We start from the raw sequence: 16,425 nt of genomic DNA on the forward strand, positions 1-16,425 counted from the left end.
TTCAAAATAAAGGTAATGAATTGAGTTAAAATTTTAAATATGAAGACTAAATTCAATACAAGATATTACTATGTGGCAATAACACTAATACTAGCACTCAATGCCACCAGACACAATACTGCCTTGACATGTCACAGTTTGTTTTGTTTTTTAACCACAATAATTAAAAATTATAAAATTAAAATACTACGATATGCTAGTTAGGTTCTTGAAATGGGTGTCTTACCTGTATTCATCTTTTTAGAGAAACTTCTAAGCACATAGTTGACAGGAAAAGTCAGCCACTAAACATATGTACCAAACACATCTCCAATGAAAACGCCAGCTATAAACGTCCGTACCAATCATTTCCAGTTACCACTTTACAGTTTATACATACATTTTATATTCTTAATTACTGTTCTCTCACATTATATATATGATCAAAATAATAATAAAATATTTGAATAATTATGATAAAAGGAAAGATGTTCATTGAAGCTTAAAATATTTACAATCATCTAAGAGCTCGTAATAAAGTACTTAGTGAATAAAAGGTTGTTAAAGTTAAGCACAGAGTGGAAAAATTAGACAAGCAGTTGAATCTTTATCTTGAGGAAAGAAAACAACGATAAAGTGAATCATCTTATTACAAGATTCTCTTACAAATACAACTTACACAATCAGATACAATGATCAACGTCTTCTTCCCTTAACTGAACTGACGTTCTTGTTCCTGATTTAACGACCGTATCTCATTAATTACCTGCACATTTAACATAACTAATTTTATCAGTTGTAACTCATTTCATAACAATAGTTAAGTATTAATATATCATAATTTCTTACCCTGAAATAGTGAGAGGATTGAACATACGGTCTGAATAAACGTGAGCAGAAGTAGCACAATTGCAGCAATAGTAGATGCTATTTTCCAAGGAGTGTTGAAGTACTCATGTATGAAGATAGCCTTGTACTTGTTCCGAGGATTTTCGTAGAATTCATTCAAACTATTGCAGATGGAGAAATAGTGTGAATTGAAATATGTCATAGGAAGATTTGAGTTCAGATTATTAATCATTGTAACCACTTTATTAGCATCACCCATCAAATTGACAATAATTTTCTTGTCAATAAGTACGTCGACATCTTTTTCAGTGTTGATAAGAAAATCAAGAATCACTACATATTGTGTAATGATGTCTGTAGCAGAAGGGTGGCATTGCTCATATGCCATCATATTCTTCAACAAAACTTCTGTACTGTCATCTATATTGAAGATTGGCATGCTCAACACTCCATGTTTAGAATAGGTCAAGTCAAGTAAGCTTTTATTTGGACTGATCTTGAACTTAAGACCTGCCTCCATTAGTTGGCTTGCACTGTATACATGTCTAACTTCTTTACCTTCTTTGGGTTTTCCAAGACCAAGCTCTGATGATGATATTATACAAGACCTTAACAAGTCAGTGAAGTGTTTTGGACTCTCTCTTGGACACACGATTCCTAAAGGTATTCTTTCAAAATATTCGAAAGTAATGTCGAGTAATTTCTCATCCATTCCGGTGAGGTTGTAAAGTTGTTCAAGAACAAAGAATGGAAGTTGATTTTCCAGTATTACCAAATCAACGCAAATATTAATTTCCAACAATGGTTTTAGCAACAAAGGATCTTTTCCCTTCCAGCCATTATAGTCATGACATCTTAGAAAAAGTTCAATTATAAAGCAAGCATCAACTAGAATCATATTTAAGAAATCATGACCCTGGTATATAATTCTGTCTGCGTAGCAAACTCGAATTTTTTCTTCCAAATCTTTAATTTTGGCAAGAAATTCCCTTATAGGTATTTCTGTTCGATTTAGAAGTCCCTTGAGATATTTGAGTTTAAGCTTTTCCATTGCCTCAAAACTGTTGTGATGATAAGGACCAACGGAAACAATTTGAGGTGTGTAGGCTTTGGGATTATAATCACGAATATTTGGTGGTACCCTATAAATGCTTTGCATATGGATTTCATCCATCTCTGGAGGATTCACATCTTGAAGCGTCTTAGTCCATTCTCTCTCTAAATGTTCTATTTCAATGGCTAAATCTCTCGATCCTCCCTCCATTTGGTTAAACCTCTGTAACATGAAAAATAATATAATAACTTATTCAAATATTAGGATTTTGGAATCAATTTTTAGAATGCTATATGCCATAATTTATAAGACTGTAATTAATATTTATATAAAACCAGTAGTTTAAAAGTTACTTTAGAGAAAGAAACTCTTACAAACAACCAAATTAATGGTTTATTTCTAATTTTCTTTAAAATTTTAATGGGCGCAAAGATATTATGAAAAGGATTTAAGTATAATATACAGAAAGATATCGAATATAATAGATTTTAAATATTATAGGGTATACCGCAGTTAGAACAAGGCATGTAAAATAAATGTAATTTTGGTAAGGAAACTAGACTAGATAACAAAATGTCCACCGATCATGACTACTAGCTATATTAAAATATCATGCCAATAATATAAAACCTTTGAAAAATATATTTATATATTCATTAATTTTTTATTAAATAAAAAGTATAAGTAATTAATTGATTGTGTGGACGTGCCTCTGGGTGTGCGTGATATTTTTATATATAGATAAAATGACTATTTGACATTTTACAATAATTTTAATTTTGCTTAAATAGTTCTTTGGTTCCAATTTTCTTGAGTTTTGCTTCGTTTTGTCCTATTTTTTTGAAATGTTCAAAATGGTCTTAATTTTTATAATTGTGGTCAATTTGGTCCTTTTTACAGACGTCGTTCAAATCGTTAACGGGAAGTGAACAGTAACTGCCATGTGTCTCTGTAGTTTTTTTAATTTCTTTTTAATTTTTTAATTTTTTTTAATTTTAAAAAAAATTTAAAATATTTTTTAATTTTAAAAATGTTGTTCACGTGTCAAGTCAACATAGTGACATGTGGCAGTATCTCGTGGTTTATATTCAATTTTGTCGCAATTTTTGTTAATTTTGTTTAATTTAGTTTCAATTTTTGTTAATTTTATTCAAATGAGTCCCAATTTTGCTCCTCTCCAAATTAACCAAATTTAATTTCAATATAAATGTTGTACTGACTCATTTAAAAAATAATGAAGAATTGTCCTTCTAATTTTAAAAATAATGAAGAATATTTCCTCTAATTTTAAACTAACTTTAACCCTATTTTTTACATGTATCAAAAATCAAACATATATAATAATTTCCCTAAAAAAATATAGTTAGGTTTGGTATAAAAATAATGAAAGAAATATTTAAAATAAATTTTAATAAAAATAAAAATAAAATTTTCAATATAACATTTATATAAAAAATAAATTTGGTCATTTGGGATAGAAACAAAATTGGGATTGAATTGAACAAAAATAACAAAAATTATGACTAAATTGAACAAAATTAACAAAAAGTGAGATCAAATTGAATATAACAACAAGATACTGCCACGTGTCACAATGCTGACTTGACATGTGGATAACATTTTTAATTTTTTTTAAATTAAAAAATATATTTTAAAAATTAAAAAAATCACGGAATGACAAGTGGTAGTTACTGTTCACCTTCCGTTAACGATTTAAACGACATATGCAAAAAGGACCAAATTGACTGCAAATTACAAAAATTAGGACCATTTTAAACATTTTGAAAAAAATAGGACCAAATGAAATAAAACTCACAAAAATTGGGACAAAAAGGTATTTAAGCCTTTTAATTTCAAGATATAATTTTTTTACAAAGTCTTTTAATTTATATTTAATTATCTAGAAATATTTTAAATGTTGTAGTTTATCAATTTTCATTTAAACAAAACAAATTATGCAAATCATAAATTATAAGAATAATAAAACTAACAACCATTATAACTTAGATCATCAATTTTCCTATTTAATAAATTTATCAATACAAACTAATAAACTAATTCATAGATATAAGTGTTATACGACGAATGCCGGTATTCATCTAGACTATACTTATAAAAAAAATATTAAGTAGATTTCATAACATAAGCAAGAGTAAACATAATATACTTTATTCTTATTAGCTAACTTTAATTAACCATAAAAACCTTAACAACTCTTTCCTTTTGGATTAATATGTCAATTTCAATGTGTCAAAGACATCTTCCTCTTCTTTAGAACAAAGGGTATCCAAAGGTTCCACCTTCTAAAGTTAGATAACCTTTTGACAGAAAACCATGAAAAGAAACACAGTTTTCCAAACTTTTTTTTTTCTTTCTTTTTGCTCTAGATTTAATTCTACAGTCTATTATTTGTTACAGTTACACTTTCTAGGCTTTAAAAGAATGTTCTACGTGCAGCAGTGCAATTATTAACAAGACTAGAACAGGACAGACCCGTAGCTTCTTTTTTTCTGCAGGGGGAGCTATTTTCATGAACAAGCTAAAAGTGTTATTAGAACTTAATGAAAATTCAGTAAAGCTCATGGGTAAACTGATCCATGCTTAGGGAAGCCAAACCCGTCATAGATCTGCTTTTCGAGCTACCAAATCCATCATTTTTTTGTCACAAATAATTCAACATTATTCAAGAAATTCCCTACTAAAATTTTTTATATTCCACAGAAATTTTCTTATAAATATGTTAAAAAAAATATTTTTTCTGTTATTTTTTCTAAAATTTTTAATCGAAAAGTAACTTTTTTTGAATAATTATTTTCTACAAAATTATAACATTAGTAAGTATTTTTTTACAAAATTTTTTTCATAATAAAATTTATAAATATTTTAAAAAAAAAATTAAAATAAAATTAACTAGAGATATGAATTTTTTTTAATAACGATAGATACTTACTTGCGGATGAGTAACAATAAAACTTGCAGTTAGTTTGAGTGCAGGATAAAACCTCCTTCACGCCGGAACACAACCGGTGGTGGCAGGTTGAAGTGTTCGCCACAGCAGCACCAGTTTGAAGATCAGAGAAAAGACGTTGAGTACACAAATCTTAGTTGTTTTGCCAAGATTGGTGAATACTCACTGTTTTCATCATTTGGGTTCTTGTGTAATCAAATCCTTCCCCAATTACTTATTTCCCCGTTAATTTTCGTATGATGCCAATCTCTAGATGAACCAGCTACGCATCATAAATAAATAAGTCAAAAGGTTATATATTATTGGCTGATATTTTAATATAGTTAGTGGTCACGTTTGGTGGATATACTTTATTATATAGTCTCGTTTCGTTACCTAAATTATATTTATTTTATATGCCTTGTCCTAACTACGCTAAACCCTATAATATTTAAAATCTACTGTATTCAATGTCTTTATGTTATATTATGTTCAAATTCTTTTTATAATATCTATGAGCCCAATGAAATTTTTAAATAAACTTATTGGAATAAACCATTAATTTGGTTGATAGTAAGTATTTCAACGTGTAAAACATGACTTTTTTCAATGCATATACAAAGTGATAGTTTTAAGCCATCGTAGTTGGTTAAAATAGGCTTAAACTGCAACGACCATTCTCAAACTTAAAAGGGTATCCAACAACATTAAGTTTAGACAAAGAAAATAAATTTTTAATGATATGAGGTACATAAAAAGTATTGATAAGGTCTAAGGGATATTTAGTGTCGAAGATTGGACGATAAGTCCCGACGGCTTTCACTGGAACTTTGTCTTTATTATCTATGAAGACGAACTTCTCATTTAGGTTTATGGTTCGGGTTGAAAGAAATTCATGCATTACATTATAAACATGAGTCGTACATCCAGAATCAATCCACAAAGTATTATGGGGAACTTCAGTTAAGTTTAATCCAAAACATATGTAAGTATTATGCTAAACTCTATGCTTTACACAATCCTTCTGGAAATGTCCAGACTTTTTGCATAAATGACATTTGTCATCTTCTTGATTTTGGTTGTGGACTCGTCAATCTTCAATGGTCCTTTACCCTTTCCATGTTTTTTTTTATAACTTTCTTTCTAGTTTCTTGATTCTTCACATACTGAACAAAGTGGTTTCCTAAGTTATTCAGTCTGGTCTAATCCTGAACTAACATATTGTGCATGTTCCCCTTGTCTTTCATGATGTTGTAGTTTATTTGGAACGGACCATACTCAAACTGTAATGAGTTGAAAATGAATTGCATGAGAAAACCTTCATCTGTTGTCATTCCTAGAGACTTAAGTCTTGCTACGAAATTTGTCATCTCGATCACATACTCGTTCATAGAACGTGAACCGTAAAACTTCATGATAGTTAACGAACTCATCAATGTCCCAACGAGAGACTTATAAGCAATTTGAGAGAGTTCTTCCATAAATTTCATAAATTCTTTCACATTGTCAATTTCTACCCCTTTTTCTTTCAAAGCAATAAATTTTTCTCATGTATGTGGCTTTTCTACATTTTAGGCAATATTTATCTGTTAGAGATAATAAAATCATGATCTAATTATTGACCGAACTCTTATTTGTGTATATAGAACTATTTTAGGCTTTGAAGTTGTGTAAGGAAAGAACAGTATTAGGAATCTACTTAAAGGTAAAGGAAGCTAATCATTTAGAAGTTGTTAATTTTCTTAAAATATTGAGTCTTGGTTTTGAAGTTTAATTTAAGGTATTCATAATTTTATCTTTTCCTAAATAGGTGAGCGATGACAAATTCATATTAGAAAAAATATGATAAAGAGTAAACAATTTGATTCTTCCTTCAAAAGGAAGACTTGTGATGAAGATGAAAAAAATGTATCTACGTCTACCAAACTTGAAAAACTTCATAAGAATTCAAGAATTAAAGAAAATGAAAAATAACTCACTAAAGTTCTTACAGTTGCATATAATGAATTTAAAAATTCTTTCGAACGTGATTCGGGAAAGCGTCATCAAATTTGACAATACCCACCAAATTAAATTGATGAGGTACGGAGGGCTTATATAAAGTTGCATTCATGTCATGATTTTTCCAATTTCTATAGCTACAACTAAAATATCTTTTTTTTGCAATGAAAATAATCAAGAACAAGTTGAGAAATAAAATGAACACTGAATTTTTAGAAAATAATATAATAATCTATACTGAAAGGGATATTACAGCAAGTTTTAATTCTGATTCAATTATTAAAGATTTTAAGTCATTCTGTAACAACAAATTCTAACATGAAATAGAATTTATTGATCTATAACCAGTTATAAAACAATTCTACCATGAAGTAGAAATTCATCATCTCTTTGTTGTAGCTTTTTTCACATTGTCGGTTGGTATGAGAAAAAAAATATTCTATCACTTATTTTTGCAGTTTGTTATCCTGCACGTTTTGACAAAATGATTTTCAAATACTTTGATTTTTTTTCTTGGATCCAAATTACAAGACTTCAGAAATAATATAATTTCAAATTTCATATTAACTTCTAGAAACGACTTTATATTAGTCTAACTAAAGTCTTTAAAAATTCAAAAATAAATTAACTTCTATAAACGACTTTATATTAGCCTAACTAAAGTCTTATTTCAAAAATAAATTAACTAGTAAAAACGACTTTATATTAGTCAAACGAAAGTCTTTTTCTAAGTTTTATTGGCATGATTTTTTTTTCAGCTCGAAGGACATTGCAATATTATAACTATACTGATAGCTAATTTTTGGACAATGTGTCCATAAAATTAATCAGCAAATGAGATAGCGTGCAATATGATGATTTGCTAAAATAATAGATTAATGATTTGGGCATTAGATTTGGATATTAGTGTTCATACATGATGGTGTAGACTTTGAAAAACTGGTTCAGGCTTCAGGAATTATTATATAAAGCATGAATCACAAAACAGTTGCTGTTGTTAATGTTATTCAATTGCTGAACATTAATCCTATTCCTCGAGAGCTTCATCATGAGGTTCCTTTCTCTTCTTTTTTTTTCTATGAAGTATCTACTTCAACTCTAATATTGCTTTATATTAATAACGGATCTAAGACTTTAAATCAATAAAGTAAATATGTTGACAAAAATAAATATATAAAATTTAAGAGAACAAAATAAAATAATATTTTTTTTATATATTTAGTAATAATTTTAACAAAATCACGAAGTAATTTTTCTTATCTCGTTAGGTCCGTCAGTGTACTATGCTACAATCAATTAAATAGAATTATAGTATTGATTTTTACATTATTAGTTTGTATATTCCATTCATAAAAATTATAATGATAATGTATTCGATCATTATTTAAATTATCTGTTAATATTATCTTTCAATTAACCACAATAAGTTCAATTGTGTGTTTTATTAACGTTTGTTTCATCCAATCGTTTCCTGTATTTATATACGAAAATGATATTCGAACATAAAATTCAAACTCAATTTTGACATGGGTGACGTGACACCCTTTTTTTCTTTTATTTTTATTTTTTTAAAATCAAACAGAACCCATGGTCACGTGCGTATGTGCTATGTGCTCTAAACAGACGTGGAGAGAGAAAGTAACACAAAATGCAAAATTTGGTAATTTTGGTGAGAGAGGGAGAGAGAAAGGCGATCGGAAGTGGATGCAGGGTGGAGTTCGCGTGAGATAGAAAGTCAGAGTAGAGGCAGAGGAAGGCGTTGCCGGAGAACAGGTGTCTGACCACAACTCATCGACGGCATAGTATTCAGGGTTAGTGCTATTTTCAGAAGACGACCACTAGGGCTTCCACAAATCGAAGACTTCCGACACACAACAACGAGCACGGTGGGTAGAAACCCTTTTCTGGCCTTAATGTATTTGTTAATCGTTGATATTTTTAATAACCGCTTATATGGCAGAAACTGTGCGATTTGAATTCGGTTTTACTTATCTGTAGGGTTTCCCAATCATGGAATCATGTATTGAGGTTTTGGTTGAGTAAAGTGAAATTTCCATTTGGGTGTATTGCTGCTTTTGTTTTTATCAGTGTACAAAACATGGCAGTTTGGGTGTTGAAATAATTGATTGAGGTGGTCAAATAATTGTTCATTTAATGTATATAATATTTGTGAAATTCGTAACATTATGATTTTTTACAGATATGTATTTTCGTCATTGCTGTAAAGCGAAGTTCATTGGTGCTTTGAACGAAAAGTTAAATGTGGCACAAAAGGAGTATATTGCAAGCACCCCGTTTTGGTGGTTTCCCATGTTAAAGCAATCATTGAAGATAAGTAGAAATGTTTTATCTCAGTTATATATTAAATGGGTTGAAAGAAGGAGTGGTTTTGATGTTGGTGGTGAAGTGGTGGACTTTAGTTTATTAGACGTTTGTTTAGGGTTAGGATTGAGGGTGGTCGGTGAAAAAATTGATTTAAATGAGGAAGTTGTGGAGAGTGAGACGTTGAATACTTTTGGGCGTCAAAGAGTTGATGTTAAGTTGATATATGATTTTTTGATGAAATTTGATGATGATGTTGGTGATGTTGAATTATTTTGCAAGCTATATGTTGTGTTAGGAATATCAGAGTTCTTGCTTGCAAGTAAAAAGGGTTGTGTTTTCCCCGTTATTTTTAAACTTGTTGATGACATGGAAAATATTGGGAAATATAATTGGGGTACATTAGTGTATGAGTATTTAGTGTTTAGCTTGTGTAGTGCTTCGTTGGCGTTGCAGAACGAACCAAGTCGATTTGAGTTTTATGTTGTTGGATGTGCGTATTTGCTTGAGGTAAATTGATTTATTTTTTCTAATGTTGTTTACATATGGTTTTAATTTTCCATAAATTGATTTTATTAATGATTTATGTTTTCAGTTATGGTCATTTGATCATTTGGTTGTTTGTCAATCAACGTTCAAGTGTAAGATGAACTTGTTCCCACGATTGTTGTATTGGATGAATGTGAGCGTGGGTGACAAGGTCATGAAGACTGCGTTTGATTACGACATGGTTTGGACGTGTTTAACTATATTAGTTATGTTTGAAATCTGTAAGTTTTTATTGAACTCAGACATGTGTTTTCTTGTATAGGCTATTGTTGATGTGGCGGTGTCAAAGGAAGAACTTGATTATGCTATTGTAAGAGAAGCATTTGAACATTTTGGCATTGAATACAAAACCCGAGATTTGAAGGACAAGGAAGAGCTAGAGCGTTTGCTAGAACATCATGAAGTAGAGATAGTTGATTTGGAACAATCTATGTCCGCATTGGATGAGTTGGTTGCAAATTGGAAGGGTCAACAGCGGAAGGATGAGGTCCGAGATGAAGTTGGTGATGATGTTTTCATTGATCCACCTGCATCTGTAATGAGTGATGAAAAAGATGATGGTGCACAACAAAGCAATATGTATGACCGTATGAAGGTTCGACCTAGGATGCGGTTCAAGAGTGTTGCCACAAAAACACCATATTCTGTTTATGGAAAGAAGAAGTTGAAATCACTACAAATTGGTTGATTTTGTTAATTTGAAAACACCATTGCTATTTCATTTTGAGTTATTTAAGAATGTTTGTTATGGATTGATTTTGCAGGACAAATTATGTCCATGATTCTGTTATGTGTTTTTGTGTTTGAAAATGTATGTTGCAGGTTTTTAGATGTTTTGCATTTACTTTGCGTAGCAGTAATAATTTTTTGTTTTTTGTGGGTGGTAGAACCAAATTATATAACACAACACCCCACTTCATTTCCCTTCACTCCCCATTTTGATGTGAGATAAAAAAATATGTAATAGAAGTCCTCGGTGAATATACTGGGGAATTATATTTTGGAGGCCAAGAATTATGAACCATATGAAGTTGACTTTCAGCAGTTAATGGCACGTATTTGTCATTGCTTAAGCAGATTGGGGCTGTTCACCAAAATGTTGAAATTTAAGATGGTTATAAAAAGTGGTACCGTGAACCAGAATATATAATAACAGTCCCCAATATGAATACTTGTACTCCCCACATGATAACGTAATTGATACTTTAAACAACATTTTATTTCCAACATAAAATAAAAGTTGTTATTAAAACTGTTTTTCGCATTTTGGATTGGTCATAATAAAATTAAAAATTTAATTGCTTAACATAATTAAGAAATTTAAGATGGTTATTAAAGTTGTTACTGTGAACCAGAATATATAACAGCGCTCCCCATTTTGAAAACTTTTACTCCCCACTTTGTAACATTGTTGTAAGTTTAAAGAACATTTAATTTCCTTCCAAAATTAAAATGATATTGAAACTGTTATTCTAAATTTAAATTGGTCATAATTTAAAATAAAAAATTTAATTGCTTAACAAAATTCAGAAATTTTAGATGGTTATTAAACCTGGTACGGTGAACAAGAATATATACCACCACTACCCATTTGGGATACCTTTACTCCTCACTTTGTAACGCAATTGAAAGTTTAAAGAACATTTAATTTCCTTCCAAAATTAATATGATATTAAAACTGTTATACTAAATTTAAATTGGTTATAATTTAAAATAAAAAATTTAATTGCTAAAGAAATATTATAAATTTTACATGGTTATTAAACCTGGTACTGTGAACCAGAATATATAACACCACTCCCCATTTTGGAAATTTTTACTCCCCACTTTGTAACGTTGTTGTAAGTTTAAAGAACATTTAATTTCCTTCCAAAATTAAAATGATATTGAAACTGTTATTCTAAATTTAAATTGGTAATAATTTAAAATAAAAAATTTAATTGTTTAACAAAATTCAGAGATTTTATATGGTTATTAAACTTGATACGGTGAACCAGAATATATACCACCACTCCCTATTTGGGATACCTTTACTCCCCACTTTGTAACGTAATTGAAAGTTTAAAGAACATTTAATTTCCTTCCAAAATTAAAGTGATATTAAAACTGTTATTCTAAATTTAAATTGGTTATAATTTAAAATAAAAAATTTAATTGCTAAAGAAAACTTATAAATTTCATATTGTTATTAAACCTGGTACTGTGAACCAGAATATATAGCAGCGCTCCCCATTTTGAAAACTTGTGCTCCCCACTTTGTAACGTTGTTGTAAGTTTAAAGAACATTTAATTTCCTTCCAAAATTAAAATGATATTGAAACTGTTATTCTAAATTTTAATTTGTCATAATTTAAAATAAAAAATTTAATTGCTTAAAAAAATTCAGAAATTTTAGATGGTTATTAAACCTAGTACGGTGAACATGAATATATACCACCACTCCCCATTTGGGATACCTTTACTCCCCACTTTGTAACGTAATTGAAATTTTAAAGAACATTTAATTTCCTTCCAAAATTAAAGTGATATTAAAACTGTTATTCTAAATTTAAATTGGTTATAATTTAAAATAAAAAATTTAATTGCTAAAGAAAATCTAAAAATTCCACATGGTTATTAAACTTAGTACTGTGAACCAGAATATATAACAGTGCTCCCCATTTTGGAAACTTTTACTCCCCACTGTCACTTTCTTGTAAGTTTAAAGAACATTTAATTTCCTTCCAAAATTAAAATGATATTGAAACTGTTATTCTAAATTTAAATTGGTCATAATTTAAAATAAAAAATTTAATTGCTTAACAGAATTCAGAAATTTTAGATGGTTATTAAACCTGGTACGGTGAACCAGAATATATACCACCACTCCCCATTTGGGATACCTTTACTCCCCACTTTGTAACGTAATTGAAAGTTTAAAGAACATTTAATTTCCTTCCAAAATTAAAGTGATATTAAAACTGTTATTCTAAATTTAAATTGGTTATAATTTAAAATAAAAAATTTAATTGCTAAAGAAAATTTATAAATTTTACATGGTTATTAAACCTGGTACTGTAAACCAGAATATATAACAGCGCTCCCCATTTTGAAAACTTTTACTCTCCACTTTGTAACGTTGTTGTAAGTTTAAAGAACATTTAATTTCCTTCCAAAATTAAAATGATATTGAAACGGTTATTCTAAATTTAAATTGGTCATAATTTAAAATAAAAAATTTAATTGCTTAACAAAATTCAGAAATTTTAGATGGTTATTTAACGTGGTACGGTGAACCAGAATATATACCACCACTCCCCATTCGGGATACCTTTACTCTCCACTTTGTAACGTAATGGAAAGTTTAAAGAACATTTAATTTCCTTCCAAAATTAAAGTGATATTAAAACTGTTATTCTAAATTTAAATTGGTTATAATTTAAAATAAAAAATTTAATTGCTAAAGAAAACTTATAAATTTTACATGGTTATTAAACCTGGTACTGTGAACCAGAATATATAACAGCGCTCCCCATTTTGGAAACTTTTACACCCCACTTTGAAACGTTGTTGTAAGTTTAAAGAGCATTTAATTTCCTTCCAAAATTAAAATGATATTGAAACTGTTATTCTAAATTTAAATTGGTTATAATTTAAAATAAAAAATTTAATTGCTTAACAAAATTCAGAAATTTTAGATGGTTATTAAACCTGGTACGGTAAACCAGAATATAACCACCACTCCCCATTTGGGATACTTTTACTCCCCACTTTGTAACGTTGTTGTAAGTTTAAAGAACATTTAATTTCCTTCCAAAATTAAAATGATATTGAAACTGTTATTCTAAATTTAAATTGGTCATAATTTAAAATAAAAAATTTAATTGCTTAACAGAATTCAGAAATTTTAGATGGTTATTAAACCTGGTACGGTGAACCAGGATCTATACCACCACTCCCCATTTAGGATACCTTTACTCCCCACTTTGTAACGTAATTGAAAGTTTAAAGAACATTTAATTTCCTTCCAAAATTAACGTAATATTAAAACTGTTATTCTAAATTTAAATTGGTCGTAATTTAAAATAAAAAATTTAATTGCTAAAGAAAATTTATAAATTTTACATGGTTATTAAACCTGGTACTGTGATCCAGAATATATAACACCACTCCCCATTTTGAAAATTTTTACTCCCCACTTTGTAACGTTGTTGTAAGTTTAAAGAACATTTAATTTCCTTCCAAAATTAGAATGATATTGAAACTGTTATTATAAATTTAAATTGGTCATAATTTAAAATAAAAAATGTAATTGCTTAACAAAATTCAGAAATTTTAGATTGTTATTAAACCTGTTTCTGTGAACCAGAATATATAACAGCGCTCCCCATTTTGGAAACGTTTACTCCCCACTTTGTAACGTAATTGAAAGTTTAAAGAACATTTAATTTCCTTCCAAAATTAAAATGCTATTAAAACTGTTATTCTAAATTTAAATTGGTCATAATTTAAAATAAAAAATTTAATTGCTAAAGAAAATTTAGAAATTTTACATGGTTATTAAACCTGGTACCGTGAACCAAAATATATAACAGCGCTCCCTATTTTGGAAACTTTTACTCCCCACTTTGTAACGTAATTGAAGGTTTAAAGAACATTTAATTTCCTTCCAAAATTAAAATGCTATTAAAACTATTATTCTAAATTTAAATTGGTCATAATTTAAAATAAAAAATTTAATTGCTAAAGAAAATTTAGAAATTTTACATGGTTATTAAACCTGGTACTGTGAACCAGAATATATAACAGTGCTCCCCATTTTCGAAACTTTTACTCCCCACTTTGTAACGTAATTGAAAGTTTAAAGAACATTTAATTTCCTTCCAAAATTAAAATGCTATTAAAACTGTTATTCTAAATTTAAATTGGTCATAATTTAAAATAAAATATTTAACTGCTTAACAAAATTCAGAAATTTTAGATGGTTATTAAACTTGGTACGGTGAACCAGAATATATACCACCACTCCCCATTTGGGATACTTTTACTCCCCACTTTGTAACGTAATTGATGGTTCTACTACCCCTTTAAACATCAACTTTCTGACCACCAAATAAAATTTACTTAGTTTCAGAATGTTCATTGCTTGAGAACACAAACACTGGTAGACGAAAACCAAATAATTACACAAACCAAATAACATTCCAAAAACAACAAACAATAACAACAATATCCAACACCAAAGCCCATCCCCTGAAACATAAAAAATTCCTATTTTCCATATCCAACCATAACTGAGTAACATTCGACCACCAAAATTAAAAAACCCCCAAATGTGCTGCTTTGAAAATTTTGGTGTTGTCCAAAGGCACAACATTATCAAACACCACAACATGCCACTACAAAATCAAGACTACAAAACCACACCACAATGCAAACCAGAATATACCAACGACTCTGTCAAACAATGTTGCACCAAACTCGAAAATAAATGAAACGTTTTTCCCCCAAAGATTAAAGCTTTTCGATTGGTGAACAAAAAAACACGAACCTTACACTAAAACGGTGTTGCGGAACGGCTTCCGGTAGGTTGGTTGTCGTTGTCGTCGACTCACTTCCACTGGATTCGATCCCCTCCACTATCGTCGCTGTCGCAGGTGTGTCCTCTCACGGTGACCGCCTCCCGCCTCGCTTCTATAACACCACAACTTCTCTGTCTCGACTTTCTCCGACTATTTCAGTCTCTCTCGGCCGTTCCGCCGACTTCCTCACGCTGGCTTCACCTTTCCACACACTTGATCACCCTGTCTCCGCCTTTCCTTCGAGTTGCTCACGTTGTGGCAGCCTTTTCGTCGACTTTCTCACGCTGTTTCCGCCTCTCCTCCGACTTGCACAAACTGTCTCCACTTCCTCCGACTTTCTCCCTGTCTCACGAACACTCTACAAATTTTGCCTTTTGTCTTACTTTCTCTCTCCATGTCTGCTTTAGTTTTGCCAAAAAGAATTTGCTGCACATAATTTCCGCGCACGTGACCATGGGTTCTGCTTGATTTAAAAAAAGAAAAAAGAAAAAAAAAAGGGTGCCACGTCACCCATGTCAAAATTGAGTTCGAATTTTATGTTCGAATATCATTTTCGATTTATATATTATTGGCTGATATTTAATATATAGTGTTTGGTCGACATTTTATTATCTAGTCTCGTTTGGTTACCAAAATTGTATTTATTTTATATGCTTTGTCCTAAAAGCGGTACACCCTATAATATTTAAAATCTGTTATATTCATTGTGTTTTTGTTATATTATATTTAAATCATTTTTATAATATCTTTGCCATATGAAAGTTTTAATGAAATTTATAAATAAACCATTAATTTGGTTGTTAGTGAGACTTTCTTACTTTTAAACTAAATGGTTTTATATAAATATTAACTACATTCTTATAAATTATGTGATATAGTATTTTAAAATTGATTCCAACATCTAAAAACCAACAATTTCACATTTGTCTGAATAATCAAATTTTCTTTATTACAATTTACTGCATGACGATGTTTGTTAATTATGTTGAGTAAGAGGTCTCTGTTCGCTGCTTGGGAATACAAGACTGTGATAGTGTCGTGGTTGATAAACTCTATGAAACAATCCATTGCACAAGCATTATTTACCTTGTCACTAAACATGCCACTTACGTATTAATTGGCTTCCACTCCTTTGATCTTTTATATTATCAAGTCTCCAATCT

General features: G+C 29.7%; 2 protein-coding genes across 3 annotated transcripts; one reads left to right on the forward strand and one right to left on the reverse strand.

The window, feature by feature from the left end:
• Positions 1-505: 505 nt before the first annotated feature.
• LOC114180962 (UPF0481 protein At3g47200-like) lies at positions 506-5,117 on the reverse strand. Of its 2 annotated transcripts, none has more exons than XM_028067263.1 (3): positions 4,885-5,117; positions 829-2,104; positions 506-745 (listed from the first exon to the last, which is right to left on the reverse strand). In XM_028067263.1, the coding sequence occupies exons 2-3, from the start codon at positions 2,090-2,092 to the stop codon at positions 738-740; spliced, it is 1,272 nt and encodes a 423-aa protein (XP_027923064.1). In that variant the 5' UTR covers positions 2,093-2,104; positions 4,885-5,117; the 3' UTR covers positions 506-737. The 2 variants fall into 2 exon arrangements, with proteins under 2 accessions (XP_027923064.1, XP_027923063.1); XM_028067262.1 differs by having other exon boundaries at positions 4,833-5,115.
• A 3,915-nt stretch (positions 5,118-9,032) lies between these two features.
• LOC114180748 lies at positions 9,033-10,389 on the forward strand. The gene is made up of 3 exons (XM_028067043.1): positions 9,033-9,662; positions 9,748-9,882; positions 9,964-10,389. Exons 1-3 carry the CDS (start codon positions 9,033-9,035, stop codon positions 10,387-10,389), a joined length of 1,191 nt encoding a protein of 396 aa, XP_027922844.1.
• The last annotated feature ends 6,036 nt before the right edge of the window (positions 10,390-16,425 follow it).

Source organism: Vigna unguiculata, chromosome 4 (genome assembly GCF_004118075.2).
Source record: "Vigna unguiculata cultivar IT97K-499-35 chromosome 4, ASM411807v1, whole genome shotgun sequence".
Taxonomy (NCBI): domain Eukaryota; kingdom Viridiplantae; phylum Streptophyta; class Magnoliopsida; order Fabales; family Fabaceae; genus Vigna; species Vigna unguiculata.

Excerpts from the sequence above, each read along its gene's own strand:
- LOC114180962 (XM_028067263.1), bottom strand. The coding sequence starts at position 2,092 with ATGGAGGGAGGATCGAGAGATTTAGCCATTGAAATAGAACATTTAGAG.
- LOC114180748 (XM_028067043.1), top strand. The coding sequence starts at position 9,033 with ATGTATTTTCGTCATTGCTGTAAAGCGAAGTTCATTGGTGCTTTGAAC. Across the intron at positions 9,663-9,747 it reads GATGTGCGTATTTGCTTGAG|TTATGGTCATTTGATCATTT; the intron begins GTAAATTGATTT and ends TTATGTTTTCAG. Across the intron at positions 9,883-9,963 it reads CTGCGTTTGATTACGACATG|GCTATTGTTGATGTGGCGGT; the intron begins GTTTGGACGTGT and ends TTTCTTGTATAG.